This window comes from Aricia agestis, chromosome 14 (genome assembly GCF_905147365.1).
Source record: "Aricia agestis chromosome 14, ilAriAges1.1, whole genome shotgun sequence".
NCBI lineage: Eukaryota > Metazoa > Arthropoda > Insecta > Lepidoptera > Lycaenidae > Aricia > Aricia agestis.
The window spans coordinates 1,976,689-1,994,852 of record NC_056419.1 but is presented as its reverse complement, the minus strand read 5'-3'; the positions used below and the strand labels follow the sequence as shown (position 1 = coordinate 1,994,852).

The 18,164-nt window shown below is 38.2% G+C and overlaps 1 protein-coding gene across 2 annotated transcripts in view; it reads left to right on the top strand.

Annotated features, from left to right (window-relative positions):
* The window catches only part of LOC121734005 (serum response factor), a 212,090-nt gene that overhangs the window by 20,325 nt on the left and 173,601 nt on the right, over positions 1-18,164 (top strand). For both annotated transcript variants that reach the window (XM_042124418.1, XM_042124417.1), the window contains exon 2: positions 8,159-8,401. In XM_042124418.1, coding sequence (XP_041980352.1) covers positions 8,159-8,401 — 243 coding nt within the window. The remainder of the gene's footprint in view (positions 1-8,158; positions 8,402-18,164) is intronic.

Sequence of the window (18,164 nt, the reverse complement as noted above, 5' to 3'; positions counted from 1 at the left end):
TTGTTAAAGTTACATGGTAGTTCATTTGAGCTATTGTCAGGTTTGGGCCTACGTCTGTATTTCGTTTCAATTAAATCTCATCTAAAATCAAAAAGTAGAGTTAGAGTAAACTAATTCAGTGTCGCTACAGTGAAATCATTTTAAAGTAATACAACCGCAAATTAATTTGGTAATTTAAATTGTTTGAGAGACGTGAGTATTTAACGTATTGCGGCTGAAGTGGATTGCTATGCACTATGCAGATGGGGGACCAACGTAGTTTGGTCGCGTTACGTCAAACCCAGCCGACAGATCACAATTAACATTGAATTGACATGATCCGACCAAATGACGTTGGTCTGTCAACTGCCTAGGAATCAATTTCCTCGATGGTCCATGTTCGTTTTAGTTCCATTTGTAGATTAGTACCTATAAAACTAATACTAGTCTAAGTGGCTATCATATACTTGAACAGGCCAATATTTATAATGCCTGGTTTTGTGTTAAGTTTACAGTAATTTACGAAGGTTTTTACAAGTAATGTTATTACATTTTTATTAATTCAACAATTAATAAAAATGTAATATCATTACTTGTGTTACGAAACACAAAATTACAATATTACGGCCAATTAAGTTACTTCACAACTTAACGAGCAATGCAAAACGTCAATCAAAGAAAAAAAAACAATTCCGACCCGATGATATTCACGGCTGAGATGATTTTGATGTGGTATGACGTGCACGTAGGTTTTGTTAATGAAAAACTGAATAATCTCTTGTTATTGCTTATTTAATGAACAATTATATCACGCTTATTAAGTTTGTATCTGCCGGTTAAAAAAATGCCTAAAGATATTTTTCACGTAGGTACCATCGAGGAAGTTGATTCCTATGCAATTGACAGACCAACGTTATTTGGTTGATTATGTCAATTCAATGTTAATTGTGATCTGTCACTGGGTTTGACGTAACGCAACCAAACTACTTAGGTCCCCGATTTGCATAGGAATCAACTTCTCTGATAGTACATATTCCAATTTTTTTTATACCAGAATGTCTTCCTACTGCAAAACGGCAATTTTTCTGTTTCTTCTATTTGCAATCGTTTAGAATTTCGAAAGATACACCTTCGGATAGATTCGGTTACTTCACACTATGAAATATGGATGTCAGCGGCAATAAAAACGATGAAGTCGTTATCACCTCGTTACTCGATACAAAAACGAATCGTTATAAAAATCGATATTAGTATTCGATTTGGCGCGCGCCGTCCCTTTTTGGTTTTAACGAGAGCTCCCGCTAGTGTGGGGCGGTAAATCATTTCTGATTTATCGATAACGCGTCGATAGACCGGTTGATTGGTTATTTATAGGCCAATCACGGTGAGACGTTTTTGTCGATGCATTGTCAAATGATCATGTTAAACTTCACAAAAATTACATGTTCCAGCTTTTTTCTTGTGATGATCCTAAAATTGGCAATTAACTGCATATTTTTCCCCAAAGTTGACATTTATTGTTCTAGTCTATGTAAAACAATTTCTTTGCACTAAATACTGTTTAAATTATACACTAATATTCAATACTCACATTACTTACAATATAGGCGTAGGTATTTCTTGTTGCTACAAACGAAACAGGAAATATAGTTTGACAGTAGAATATTAACGTATTGTCTATATCGAGTGGAGCTCGTGCTAAAAATTAGCACCAAATCATTAACATCGCCCCTATATGGAGATGTAGAAACAGAATCATCGATAAATGGTAATTATCGACAATTTTTTGGTGAAAAATCACATCACCGTTAGGCTATAAAACATTGGATATAATTGTCCATCTAACGATAATGTTTATAATTATTATAATTGCACTCAGAATTTTGTATATTGACTCATCTAATGATAGGAAATGATCGTATATTATATTTTTTCCTCCTTTTGCATGTACAGCGTCACAGAGAATGTTGTCTATTTTCCGCACCAATAAACTGATGTTCTTTTGAGAGAGACATTTATTTATAAGGCATTAATTAGTTCAATTAGGCATTACTTGGCTTTTGCTAAGATTGTCCTGTGCTTTTCTGTGTTTCTTGGCTCTACGTACTCTAGAAGTCTTTCTCACTCTTCATTCGATGAATCGTTTTATTCTTCTTGTCACAATAAAGAGTTGTGTTTATCTCACATTCTTCGTCATAAACAGCCTCGTTTTCAAGATTTCCAATATAAACTTTATGTATTTGGAAATTTCTTTAAAATTTCAAATATCAACTTGTTCGGTAACTTCTTCTCCAGAGATATTTTGCTTGAGGCTTCCACTCAATTTATTTTCACGTGGATCAATAACACTTTTAACACCTCGGTGATAAATCAATTTCTCGGCTTAACCCACTTGATTAATGCCGACTCTTCGGTGGTCCTTTAATTAAGCCAGGTTATTGTGTAACTTCATCATCATCATTGTCATCACTATTATCGTTCTCCTACCCGCCTGCATCGTGCTTGTCATTATTTTTATTTTATTAACAAAATTAACAATATTTAGGGCCTGTTTCACCACTTCCGGATAGCCGGACAGGCTAACTTGACAGATAGAGAATGGAGCATCTGTCAAAAAAGTTGTGGATATTCTACTCGATACTTTATCAAGAAGAGGTGAAACAGGCCCTAAGTATTGTCATTATCAAAATACGTAAAAAACAACATAAACTTACATTCTCAGCAAGTTATGGTGTAGACTGTAGTCAATGGTTGATCTTGTTATCTGTTTAATTCCTCGTATTAATTAAATAAAATTCACGAAACTCAAAAAATATACAAGGTGTTACAAAACTAAGTGATAAGAGTCTGTATGTGTTCCTTGCAGAAAGTTCACTGTGTAAATGGCAGCGTTGAAAGACCAAACATTTTTTTCACTTTTGTATGGGGAAACTCGTGACGCTAGGGCGCTTGAAAAACAAAAGTAAAAAAATATACTTTGATCGCTCAGCGCTGCTACTTTCACAGTGAACTCTTTACAAGGAACACGTACACTGTACACAGCCTAAAGTATTATCACTTAGTTTTGTTACAACCTGTATATTAACACTCAAAGGGTGAAAGCAGGACTAAACCTTCAAAACTATCAACTGCTCTACTTTTAATTGTAAAAGTCCTGTAACGATAAAAATCGTAAAGTTTAATACCACAATAAATTGTACCAGCAATAAATTAATAACTGTTATACCCGAGTTACGTAGCAATAAAGGTATAAACAACATAATAAAGGCATTATGCGTTAAGTGTGATTTTAAACTCGATATTTCTCAAGCCGATCGCTACTGCACTTTCTCGTTATTAATGGCATTATAGAATGCTCGTGACATGTCCAGATAATTTAAATAAAATTATTTTAAAATGACTATCATTATTGTTGACATATTTTTTAAAACTTTTTTAAATTTAAACATTTATTTTATTCGAGTTTCTGGTTCGTCGCTTGAGATTTTCTTAAATTTTTGCTGTACTTGTATTGTTATGTGAATAAATTCTTGAATTCTATTCTGGATACCACTAAATATAAATTGATAATTAGGTTGCATGTTATTGGATCACTTAAAAGAACTCTACAAACATTTTATTATAACCTACATTATGACATAAAAAGTGAAATGTTTTCGTTAGGTAATTTTTCAAGTCTTTTATGTTGTAGTTTTGAATTAAATTATTTAGATCCTAAAAAAAATTAAATTATTTAGATCTTAAATTATTTAGAAAAAAAATCTTGTCTAAATTCCTTTAAAATTAAACCATTACACTTGTAGATTTTATCTGTGGTCTATTTTAGTTTCACATGTTTCCATAACGTTTCTAAATCGTTTTTATTTCGACTTATATTGTAATAACATCAATCATTGTAGAAAACTGCGAAAAGTTGATGTTTTATTCAACCGCTTGTAAAACTTTACATATTGATGATATGGGGCCCACACACAGTGAAAGTGAGAGATTGCCATGTCGTTTCCAACACATAACCTAACATTATTATTTTTATGTAGAACAATAAAATAAGACCAATCTTATTTTTTATCTGTAAGTGTTAATGGTAACCAATTTTTTTTTATTAAATAAGGGGGCAAACGGGTCACCTGATGGTAAGCAACTACCGTCGCCCATGGACACTCGCAACATCAGAAGAGCTGCAGGTGCGTTGCCGGCCTTTAAAAAATTTAAAAAATTTTAGTGTGTACCTACCGTTAACACTTTTTTCAAAACGTATAGTCTGGGTAAGATTACTTTTTAAAATTTTGGACACTTCCCAATGTACTTACAAGTTACAACCTTTTCCACATATTTTTAGGTACAGATCTGTTTAAAAAAAAATTTTTTTTCGTTCTTAACGTGTGGTTGAAAATCTATTTCATAATGTATATCTTGTGGTTGTAAATCTACGTAGATTCAATATCTTCATACAATCACTCTTTATTTCATAATCCCCGGTTGGTTTAGCAAATAAATTTAAAATGTATTTTTTTAATACTATAAGGTGTCAAAATAAAATTATGCCTACCCTCAATTACACTCACTCAACTCTTGCGCATCCCCGCGGCCCACACAAAAAGCGTTATCAAAACGCGTAATTTCGTCCGCTGTCAATAAATTAATATGTCATTTCTTTTTTAAGTTTTTTTGCGCGTTAATTTACGCGCGCTTAAATTATACTTAAGTACGTAACTTTCCCGTTACGCCCATCGCGAATTATTTACGATAATTTGGCACGGCACAAGTGAGATGTTCCGTTTTATGGATTTTTATTATTATTTCGGAGGTCAGAGGTAAATATTAAAAAGAGAGACTTACAATTTAAAACATTTCGACGAATATATTCAATATTTGCAATGATTTCGTAATTATATAAATTCTGAGCTACTAAATCTTTAGTCTACAGTCTAGACTCTAGACGCCTTAACTTCCTTGTTCGGCAAAATAATGTCAACCATATCCGCAACGCGCAATACGGTGATGATGATGAAATGATCGATGGCCCGTCGATTTTATAACTTCACCAATTTCATAGTATAATAGTATGTTAATGATACAATAATGTGATTTTAAATTTATTAAGTGGTCCGCCTGACGCCCACGAGCGCGGCGCGAGGCGCGAGTGGCGCCGGGTTGGCCGATCCGATGTTTTATGTTTCAATTATTCAAATTTCAAACCAAATTTTATGGTCGCCTCGTGTGGTCAGCCTCGCAACAGCTGAAAATGGCAACGCACATTTTGATAGAGAAGTTGGATTGAACTACTTACATAGAGACTAGAGAAGATTTCTTTCCAGATGCAGTAGGTATAGGTCTACCAGAATCTCATGGCAAAAAGTGAGAAATTAAATTGACTCTAGCAATAATAATTTATTGTAATTGGAATAAAACATTTTGATCCTTTTTTTCCTTTAGCGGCTTATTCTGTGTGTAAAACATGCAAATATAAAAATGTATCCATTGATCAAGGATATTTTTAGGGTTCCGTACCTCAAAAGGAAAAAACGGAACCCTTATAGGATCACTTTGTTGTCCGTCTGTCCGTCTGTCAAGACCCTTTTTCTCAGGAACGCGTGGAGGCATGAAGCTGAAATTTATATCAATTACTCAGGTCTACTGTCCCTTGAAGCTGTGAAAAAATCAAACTTCTAAGCCAACGCAATCAAAAGATACAGCCGTTTATGCCGCAAATTTTCGACACTTGCAAAGGAATCAAAACCTACAGGGTGCTTCCCGTGAACTCAGAATCTTGAAATTTGGTACGAAGCAACGTCTTATAGCATAGATAAAGGAAAAATTACGAAAACCATAAATTTTTAGTTACATCACATAATATATTTTTTTTTAATAATTTTAAACTTACTACCCATTTCCTCATAAACGCGTAGAGGTATTAAATTGAAATTCATACTAAATACTCAGGTCTATAATACCTTTAAGCTGTCGGAACCCTCGGTGCGCGAGTCCGACTCGCACTTGGCCGGTTTTTTTATTTTAAAATCTGCCATCAAAAATTGCCATCAGATTCTGGTAGACCTAGACTAGACCTCTGTCAATCCAAAGAAAAATGGGACTCTTGAAAAAAAATACAAAACGTGGACCCTTATTAAACATACGAAGCAATTCAATAAATAATTATTATAATTTGTGCCTATTAAGGTACCTTAACATACGCATCATTTCAGCAGAATTCTACATACATCTTTTCTTGCATTGTCCAATGTGTATGAAGCTCTTTAACCACAAAACGAGTGACAGTTAAGTCATATCTAATCTTCGAGTTAAACAAACGTGTGCTCTATCTGTTTCCTGAGGAAATAAGGCTCGATGATCGGTATCTTATCCGTGGCCGTTTAGTTGCCTTTTATCTTTCTTTTGCTTTGAAACAAACCTTTTTGAAGCTGGTAATTTTAACAGCCATTGATTTTAACTAATTTGATCAGCTTCATTATTTATGGCGTACTCTTTTATAATAGGAGCATGCTAGAGCTCTAATTTGACTTCCGAAATTGTACATCTTACACAGGTTTTGTTCACGCGAACGGCTTGTCCTGTGCATTTGCTGCAAACAATAAAAAAAACTAGGACAAGATTCGAAGGATAAATTGAAAAATGTTTTGCGATAAACTGGTGTAATAAATTATGTTGTTGCTAATACGCAAAAGAAATGTATCAATGGGTATTTCTAAACACTAAATATGCATGACGGAAGCTGTTCACCATCGCATGAGCAATCAGCTCATTTGCACACATAAGGAGCCTGCATTTACATCTCAACTATTTTATTCCTGTCTAAGTTGTAATTAAAATCGTTCGTTTGATTTATAACAGTGCCTATGAATACTGCAAGGCTAGGTCCAAACAAAACGCTCGCGATTAAAGTTGGGACGATGTCGCATTTCAGTTAGCGGTCGGTCCGACTTTCTTCCATCATCCATCATTGTCTGAAACTGACGGACTGACAAGCTGACGGAGGACGTACGTACACAATATACAATATGCGGTACACGAGAAAACCCAATGCCTCCGCTCGCTAATGAAATCTTTGAAAATATAAATTAGCTGGCGACTTTTATCTTAAACGTTGAGGACGTAATCTCCCGCTTGAAAAACGATTTGTCTCGCGACTGAAGTAAGGCAATCTGTCACGAGCGATAGATATCCGTTGACGCTAAATAGATAGGAAATCGGGAGGAAGCGACGTTCTTTATACCGGGATAGCGATTTCACGTCAAATGTAGGGCAGCGATATTGACGACGTAAATCAACAGGAAGATTTTAAAGTCAATAAGGACAACAACAGTAAATCCGTGTTGAGAAATGAGTTTTCTTCGTTGGAAAAGATTAGTGCTGTCGTAATTACTAATTATTTATTACTGAATTACTTAAGGATAATTTAATATTTACCGCTAATTTCGCGAAAAAGGATACGTGCGTCGAAACAACGGTTTAAAACGGATCATGTTTGTTGTTCTAAGACCGGGTTCAACTTCACACCTATCACTATTGCTCACAATCCTCGCTTTGCTCTCTGCTTAGCATCAATTTGGGCGCCAAACAACTATTGAAGCTACCGATTTTGTCAATCCTTAGCGTCGCGACCGGGGATTTCGATATGAATTCTACGTCAAACATCTTAGGGTCCAGAATGGTTCGTCGGTGACATATTATGTAAATTGACTCGAATCGTGTAGGTGGCGCTTGTAGGTGTGATAATTCCCGGGACAAACACAAAGAGTGCCGTGAGAGAGCGATATTGCTCCCGAAAATTTGTTGAGTTTAACTAAAGCATTAGGGGCGTGGGAAAGGTGAGAGGTCACCTGTGTCTCGTTTAGGTGCTCCAAACGAGGCCAGATTTCAAAGTGATTCAAATTTCTACAGAAACACAAGATAGAGCTAAAATCTTAGTTTGAACTTAATATATTTTTTCAACGTTTCGTTTTAATTCTAAGCGTTCTTAGCTCAAGTTAAAATGTTTGTGATGTAAATAGTTCAATGTCGGATTTAATCTCTGCGTAGGAAACGAGTTTGTTCACAAATGCTCTTTTACAACGATTCTTTTTATCTACCTTCGAGAGTCGTCTACTTTGCTCGTTAGAGTGACTTACGTACGAGATAAAATTTCACCGAGTTCTAACCGTAACGTTTTCCGTTTCAGGCGTACGAGCTTTCGACGTTAACGGGCACACAAGTGATGTTACTAGTGGCGTCGGAGACGGGCCACGTATACACGTTCGCGACGCGGAAACTCCAGCCGATGATCACGTCGGACTCCGGCAAGCGGCTCATCCAGACCTGCCTCAACTCCCCCGACCCGCCCACCATCAGCGAGCAGCGGATGGCGGCGACGGGCTACGAGGAGACGGAGCTCACGTACAACGTCGTCGACGACGAGATGAAGGTGAGGCAACTGGCGTACGCCGGCTCCGGACAGTACCCCATCGAGCACCACCCGGGGCTGGCCCCGTCGCCACTGCAGCAGTACCACCAGCACCCCCCCTGCCCCTCGCCGCTGCCGCTCGGCTCGCTCGGCCAGCCCTACTCCCACCACCTCTCTCACCCCCACATGTCGCACCATCCGCAGCGGTAGTCGGCCCGTCGGATCCCCCCGAGGGCTCTATAGCGATTTAGTCACGTTCTAGATAAGTTTGTATATTGAGCGCGCTGTAAATATGTTTTAGTCGCCGTAAGATTAGATTGCAAGGATTTAAGCGAATCTCGAAGTCTCGAATCGCAAATGTCAAACGCATAAATATTGTTTCGTTATGCGATAGAACAAAAAGTGACCTAATTTTTGCATTCGACTCGTTCAATAAAACTAAAATAAGACCTCGAGGTGCCGAAAGCTCGCAAATTGAAAACGACGGGCAAAATTTAGTGGACGAGGCAGTCGACGGACTGATAAATGTCAGCCGCCACCTCAAATATTATGATTATGGAAATCGGTTCTTTCAATTATATATTCTTAAGGGCCGTTTGTAAATCATAAAATATGGTGAGCGGCATAGACACGCAGCGATAGATCAGTAGCCAGTGATGTCAGTGATCATATGAGTCTACATCGTAAAACCGGTTGCGCGCTTTGGGCGGAGGTTTAGAGGCTACATTGACTTGTTATAATGAATGAATTGGGTTTTCATTCTAATTGAGCTCATGATGGTTGAGTTAAAACGTTATTAGTGAGAGTAATTATATGTTTCAGTGAATCATTGTGTAGTTGCTGTTGAATTGAGACGTCTGAGTAATGATTGACGATATATACTGTCTATAATGCTATTGATTTTTTTCCTTGTTTTATTAATAACGACCGTTATATGTACTGTAGTAATTGGAGAATTGTATTTATTGCTGTCCTATTTTAAAATATTGCGGTTTGAAATACGTAGAGCATAGAGACGTACAATAGACAACCAAGTATTTTAATGCCGGTTAAAAACTTTAATTTCCGATACTTTTGTCATCCAAAATTAATTATCATAATATGAAATCAAAATTAATCTCGAAATATTAACGTCACTTCCATCACGTTAACGTAACCCGGATTATTGAATTTTAATTAAAAACGTATACGGCATTAACCGAGCCGTCGGGCTCGGTTGACGTGATTATAGATTTCGTTTTAATTACATATTTATATACCCAACGGTCGTGGGTGTAATTCTATTTAAATATTTGAAGCGATGGGTGTCGAACAATATTTATTCATCGATTTGTATCCAGTAGTCGTTTTCAATGGCGTATCGGCAACGATTAATCCCCGCTCACATTTGCATACAGTTTTAATTTCAAAGTCATTTAGCGCCCACTACCCTCGAATATCACTCGTCGGTGATGAAATTACCTTGGTTAAGTTATCTCTAGCCGATATCAATTACGAGCTACATTGTCTTTAACGCGCTTATTGTCTTAAGCTCAATTGGTTTTGATAATTTTAGTATCTTGTAATTCATCAATCGAAGTGCCTGTAGTGTGTCTTTTTATCTCGGAATAATGAGAAGCAGTATCTTAAAGTTGTTTACTATTTGAAGCTTGATTTATTTTGATATAATTTCATAATTTAGTACGCTCGTATAAAAGTATGTTATAATCAAAACTCCGACTCCTACAGAGACCGTTTGTTTGATTATTATTTATGGGAGCATGTTATTGCATAATTTGGCAGAAGCCAAACTGTGAATTACCTCTATAAATGTGGATGTCGGTCAGTGCCCTCTCCTCCATATTAGTTTCGTAACGACATAGGATTCGCTTCGGCATTGCGATGAACTGGATATTTATTTTCAACTTCGGACAAAAACAATGCAGCTACCGCTACTGGATGCATTCCTTTTTTTCTCGTCGTCTCGTCATGAGTCATGGATTTCCATAAGACATTCCCGTCTCTCGTCGCTCGTCTCGCGCGCGCCTCTCTATTAACTTATCACTATTGTTTTAATAAACACCTGAGCAATTTCTGTTGACTCATAGTATTGTGTGGCATGATTGTCTGCGTGTAAGCCTTTAGGGCCCTCGGTATCAACAATAAAGCTAATTTGACTAATAGGTGCGTCGTAATCATCGCCGCGTGTGGCTCGGGATCACATTCGACTCTCCGCCGCTCCTTAGCTCGATCAATGCGACTCCAGCTATTGTTCTTTGTACAGCTTTGTTTTTCTAATCTCAATTATGTAGGCTTTGTGTGCAGTTGTAATGCCATAAACTCGATGCAGTCATCTAGTACTCTATGCTCTGGTATGGCGTATTTAGTGTGGGCTACAACAGTGACGAAGGACCCGGTTAATCGTTTATTATTCTTCATGTGAACGTCGGCTCCCTTTTAATTATGAAATGTTTGTGAAATTCGCATTAAACGATCAGGTCAGGCCTGTAATTAGCGAGCCGCCGACCAAACGTACATAAAAAAGAAATTATACGAAAATTCAGCCGGACGACCTGGAAAAAACTAGCCGCGAAACCGATAAGATCTACTCACATTTAAATGTGCATCATTAGCGGGAAATGGTTAAGTACGAACTACGGCGATTCGCCGGATTGATGAGCGAACGCGCTCGGTCGGTGTATTTTCGGAGTTTCGTCCATTTACTATTACGGCCCTGCGCCCGCGTTTCTGTTGCATAATTCAGACGCGAGCCCCGCCGTTTGCATTCCGATACTCGATATGTGCTTTCACATTTATTTATGTACGAGATTTTGTGTCCCCGTAATGTTCGTCGAATAAATAAATCGCGGAGGCAGGGATACAATGGTGAGGGGCTCGTTACGTCGGCCGCTGTAGAGTTCGGCCGCCGGTCGCGCTTGTCACCGCTGAGATATTTCGCGGGATGATGGGCCCTCGTGTATCGTTGTTTAGGGACTTCGTTACACCGGCCGAGGTTTATGTCGCCGCGAACAAATTGGCTCAACGGATTTGTTTTCTAATGCGCGGAAAATATTGAAGGGATCTAGGAAGCGTGGACGTTTGCAATGCATTTGAAGGTATTTTTGTACACGTGTTGATATGAGGACGACTTGTTTACAGTTGATTTTACATGTGTGGTTTTGGAGTTAAAAGCTTCAACTGTTAACGAAATAACTTTTGCATACAAACTTTCCTCGAGTTGCTCGTGAAAATTAGTCTACTCTACCAATTCAAATAGCGGCTGCACGGCTATGTTGACGTGGTAAATAATTAGCAATTACATACCAGCTTAATTACGTCAATCTAAATCATATTAAAGCACTTTAATGCGATTAAAACTTAGTTTGTGTTTCTCTTGATCTAAAACAACCTCGACGGAAAGCAGACGGAGCAGAACTAATCCGAAATCCAAAACATTGTTATCTAACATTCATATCAAACATAATTCCGCGCACATCTCCGTTACCGCAATTCTAATGGTTTGCGGCGGAGGTCCTCCTTTGTATGCGCTGGCGTGACGACTTGTGTATGCGAGGTGCGACTCCGCTATCCCGCGCGCATCGGATCCAGAAACTTCCGCGCCCGATTGCTCTAATTGAAATTTATTCGCCGCGTCGCCCCCATTCCGAAGTTTAAGCGTTTTAAACTTAATGAATAGTGCGCATCGATTGTTGCCGTTTACTTATGTATGCGCGCTTATGCGATCTCGCCGGACGGACTCATCCATTATAGATCGGCCCTGCCCGTGGACGTCTGTGTCATTTCAGTAATTGGACCGCCGATTATGTTTCCAGTTGCGCAATTCACCACATCTGCGATAGATCCCCGATCGACGGCCGATGATTGCGTCATTCGCTCTTGAATCTAATCCACGTCCAATTAAAAGTTTTGCCCGTAATTCTATCCCGGTCGGGCTATTAACGAATGACTTCACGTCGTTCATTATTTCTGCGGAACGCAGTGTATGGGATTCGATTGAGTGTATCGCGCGATAGTTTTTTGTCCGCCGGCCGAGATCGTACCGCGAAAGCGTTAGATTCGGCTCGCTAGATTCGCTGAAACTCGTTCGGCCTAATTCTCTAAAACTAGCCGGAGAGACGCAGATGGTTAAAATTAGGCCCGCCGAGAATAGAATAAACTGAGTGCATGCCTCGTCACCACGTTTCGACCTCACGCGGATATTGTGTTACACGTTACACGCCTAACTCACATCATCGGGATTATAAAACTTTTATTGGAGCTTTTTCGAGGCAGCTCGAATGTTAGTGAATCGGTTTCGAGTTCGAACACAATACGAGCGTCGATATTCCACTGTAGATGGACAAAAATAATGGAGGTTTTTTCGTCACGACCAGAACATACTTTTTGTTATCGGTCAACCTTTTCAAAGGCTATCTGCGAGCACCGGTATTCGAGACGTTGGCACCTTTTGTTTCGTTCGCGCCGCTATTTTGACCGGAGTCTTTATTTTTATCGCGTCATTTACCTCGGAGAATCATTAGGGTGAGTCGAGTTCGGTATCGGGGTTGAGCTCGACCGTTATCTCGTGGGAAATGATTGGAGTTAACCGGTGAAGCTTTGTTAGGATGATTGTCCGGCGGTGGTGTAGATGCGGTGATAGCCGCGTATTGTGAACTCGCTCGTGACAGCTATGGGAACGAGGCGGGTCCGTTTGTACTAGCCGGATTTCAATATTTTCGAGCTCGGCGTATTCTAACGACGCCTCCTCTACACTTGTTATTTTAGTCTCGGCAGTAAATCGCGTAAGTATCTCACTTCAACACACACAAGATTATGATGGAAGTAATTACAAAATTAAGAGTTTACGGGATAACGTAAAATTAAAATTGAAGCAGATAAAGCGTAGCTGCAGGTGTTTCAAGGTTTTGCGTCGACTACAATGAGTTTCGTCTAACAACTAGATCCTGAGTGTCCTCGTTTTCTAAAGCTCGAAGCGCTAATATTTCAACAAACAGTCGTTCCAGTTCAAACACAACAGAACAATTAACACTCGCAACGACATAATGCTCATCCAAATCCGGCTCGATTCGAACACATTCGCGTACCTGCACGTCGTTACGTATGCGTCGTGCGTGCGTCCGACGCAATTCATCTCTGAAAACAAATCGTCGCGCCGTCTATCCATCATAATTTTTCTATTGATCGTCACTCGAGTTCCACAAACAGAACGCTTTCAAATGCTAATCCTCGGAACGTGCCACGCATCGGTTCCGCTTAGGACGTGGGAAATAAACGTTAAATGGTCTATCTTTACACTTGTGTCAACATTGTCTAATATTGTTTTGAAGCTGCGTATTAAAAATTTTAACTATTTTAAAGTTTTCAAACTTATAATATCTAAGAGTAATCAAACTTCTCTATCAATATTTTAGAAGTACAATATCCATTAAATATCGAATAGGGTACACATAAAATGTCAAGCGCGTTGTAAAGAAATCGATAGATAATAGCGCAGAAAATAGGTCAATAAATGGTTGTTATTTTAAACAATTGACCTTATATGGCCACCTACGGGCGGTGATATAATCCGTTCATTCACGTCACCGGCGCGTGGGCGGCGTCCTTCCGAACTGGCGCCAACACACCTTTCCTAGGACAATTTCTGATCGGGTACCTGTTTGGCCAAATTCAAGGTCGAGAATGGACGGAAGGGAAAAACAGTTATTACATCTTACGAGATTCACTTTATTAGCTTTATTGTTGAAAAAGCCGATTACATAATGTCCATACAAGGTGTACAAACGACAGGAGATAAAGCACTTCCAGTTAACAAGCCAAATATTTCACGTTCAAATCGAGCATTACTCGCGGTCTATATAAATCTCGGCGCTGAGGCGGCGCACGCGCACCGCATCCAGATGATTAATGTATGAAACCTTGTTCATTTAACTAGACGTTGTATTATTTGTGCTGTGAATATCTCGTTAATAGCCCGTGTTGATATAATATCGTGTTAATCGTCTCCTACATGTTTAGCTTTTAGTTTATGTTAATCATCAGAATTCTTCCATTCAGCGATTCCATTTAAATTGTTATTTTTCTTAGCGACATCAACGCAACTATTGAATTCTTAAACGGCAGTTTAAATTCAGCCATTGGAGTAATCTCTGACGCAGTTTATGGCGGTGTAATCACATCAACAACAATGCGTTGTAAATTAGTCGGGGCTCTAATTGAATCGTGACTTTGAATATCACAGACGTAGGAAGAACGCGAATTCCGTGCGTAGCTCCGTATCACTCGATTGAATCGTAAAGTGAGACGTTAAGATGTTTGTGTACTGTTACAAATCTTTTCAATAAATAAAAAGGAAATTTATCGAAACGGGGAAACGATAAACATGTGGCAGTTTAAGTTTATCTGATGTGAGCCTAAATTGTGTTTTTAAATTGCAACGATTTTGGCAATAATTTTTATTGCGTCTTTTAATACCTAAAATAAATAAAACTAGTTAAACTTAAGTAACACCGAGCATTGTATTAAAGGGTTTAAAATACGTCTCGAGCCATGCAACCGTCTCTTACTGCAGTGTTTTTATTTAAACTTTACTTTGTAACGAGTTTAATTTACAGTTTATTTCTTATTCGAGCAATATTTTGCTCTTACGTCGCGCAATATACTTGTACTTTGTGATATCTTAACAAGCTCACTCGTATCCATAACATATTTCAAAACATACCAGTCGGGTATCAGATGGAAGGATTTTACAAAAATCGTAATGAAGCCCACTCGCAAAAGAATTTAAATTACGTCATTGTAAATCGAAAGTGGTCATAAAGTTTAGAGCTTTGCCAATGTTGTATCATGTAGTCGATCTGTGACATTGTTCTATTTCACTTCCACTCGCTAGTTTTCGATCGTGCTAGACGAGGATGGCCGATCTTTAATCTCGTGCTCTCACTTCCGTCCGCCTACGGCAGCACAAACGCCGCCCACGCAAAACAAATGCCTTAAAAATTGCAAGCCGATGTGATAATTCTGTCAGATACGTCTTAAAGCCTTTGTGTTTTTATTCGATATTACATTTTTATTTATGTAGCTATAAACATTGTTCAAATTTACGGTCCAACGGATCTTTACTGACGATTCCATGATATAGACTAGCAGCGAATTTTTTGCTGCTGCTTTATCATATCTGTATTGAAGTTCATATTTTAGAATATTTAATGCAATTTGCGCGGAAAAACATCGATATTTTACTCCTATTTGCCGTATACGAGTAAAACCATCGAAATACACTTTGCGAAATAGATTTTTCGAATAACGTCCATATCGAGTATCTTTATCGGGGCGGACGAGGCAACAGCTACGGGCGTAATGTCCTCACGTAGGTGTAGTTTTAAGGCATCGGCCCATCTTAAATATATGACTTAATTCGAATTGTTTTCCGTTGTGATCCGATCTGCATTTCGCAACGGTACATTACCCACTTTCGAAAAGTCACGGTCATCGTCGATAACATTTCGGTTAATGACAGCTGATGGGCCGGCATCAGGTTCGTCGGGGTTACTTATAAATTACTATTAACGAGCGTTGCAATTTCGTTGTGCGTGAATTCTCGCGAAGTATGTACGAATTTTTGATTCATCAAAACGGTATTGTTGAGATAAGGTAAATCAGTGATGTGATGTTCCATAATGACGACGTAAATCTTAGTTGTATCTGCAGGCGTAACAACACCATATAAACTGTTTCTTTCTACGGAAGAATAGACAAAGTGACAGAACTAGACAATGGAAATCCGCCATTTTGTCGATAAAATCTGTCAGTATGTCGATTCTTTCCCATGCCTACTGTTTTTATGCTAGCCCTGCTGTATGCTAGCACATGCGCCTTATTATTTTCAATGTTTGCATCAATACAATATTCTGTTATTGTATTCACGTTAAGAAATGAGGCACTCAGTTGGGAAATGCGAGTTTTGTGAACAAAAAAGTTTGAATACATTATACTCGAGATGCTGCTTAAATCCTCGTAAATCTAGAAAGCACATAGGTCGTTATCATAAAATCTTCATAAATACACGAAGAAAACAATACACAAGCTACGCCGGAGACAGTAGGAGAACAGAACGTGACTCGGCTTACCAAAACGAAACGCGAGGCTTTAGTTCATTCGGAGTTATTTTGCCTCCGGCGGGGCCTTTATGCCGACGGCATAAAGGTCACATAGAGGTCAAATGGCTCTCAACGCACTGGAGCAAACGTAAAAAAAAACATTCGCTATGTAAATTGTTTATTGAAATTGTCGCGTTAACTTTAAGGTTTACTCTAATGCATTTTACTCGGTTAATTCTCAGGCCATTAACGAAGTGCCATCGTCTGTGTAATCACACGGAATACATCGAATAGGTTTAGGAACATACTCATACGACATTAGGGCTTACATACTTCTAAAGTATAGGTGCTGTTTCGATTGCTGCTGCAGTGGTGTCCGGTGATCTCTTAAAATTATTCTCAGTTATATATTTAAAGCTAATATATTGTTGTAATATAGTCGGTATAAGTGAGGTCCGTTCGGCCCTCGTCCTGATATTGATACCTGTATCGAAGTAACGTAACATTCCCAGTATGCGCTTTAGTGTTATAACAGTGTTTGTGATCCATCCAACGTAACTTAAAACTAAGTCCACGTCTCAACTGAGATTTCCCTGATTTTGGTATATTTTTCGAAGAACACCTTTGTTCTTTGTGCTAAATGGTTTTTGTGAGTCGAATGAGGGAAATCTCTGTTGAGAGGTTGGTGTAGAAATAAGGCATGATGTGTGTTTTTAGATTGACTATTTAACTGTTATCGAGTGACGCTGTATTCGTTAACGAGTGACTTAAATTTGGTGCTATGATCAATATATCGATTTTAGAATTACATATAGTTAATAGAGCGTTAATCGATTTGGAAATCTCATCGCGCAAGTTTGTTATGACACCTAGATTTAACGCTAGTGCGATTGAAGCATAATAATGAATATTGTATTTTTGTAATGTTATTTACGACCTGGCGTGATCAGAGACCGCACAGTGTCTTCTAGTGCCTTACAACGATTGGATTAGTACTTAAACGTCTGAGCCAGTATTATTTCCAGAAACTTTTTATATTTAAATTATATTTTTAGAATATTCCTACATCAAGTATTATTGGCCAGATCGATGTAAAAGTGTACTTCATAGCTAGTCTACAATTTGGTTCAGCGAAGTTTCCTATCTCGTTAGAGGGTAGTAGATAATTTTACAATACTTGGAGCTTCTAGCGTAAGGTTTAAAGTTTCAATGGGCTTCAGAAATTTGCAGCTCGACACGAATTCGATTTCAGTCTTTCCGGAGCTGTCGGGGTAATTATTCATGCTGATAAATGAAAGCATAATAATTCAAGACTCGCTTAAAAGTTTTCGTGTTTAGACCTCGCCGACACCTTAAGTAATAGCATTATTTTAAAAGTCCATTACAGGGCTGGAAAGGTTTGAACACGCAAATAACTAGAATATATTTTTTGAAATTATACACTTTAGAAGTATTTATTGTTAAAGTTTTTAAAGCAATAATAGAGATCTAGAACTACTACGTTTATAAAGGCTTACGAAGACTGAAGTCTATTACGTTAGATTGTTAACTCGTCTCGAAGATTTTAGTGGTTGTGATGCAATTTACAGAAATGCCTGGACCAATCTAACTGAAATAGCAGCAACTTATTGTCTTTTGCATAATATTGCGAACCAAAGTGTTCCATGTGCTAAACATTTCAGATGAGA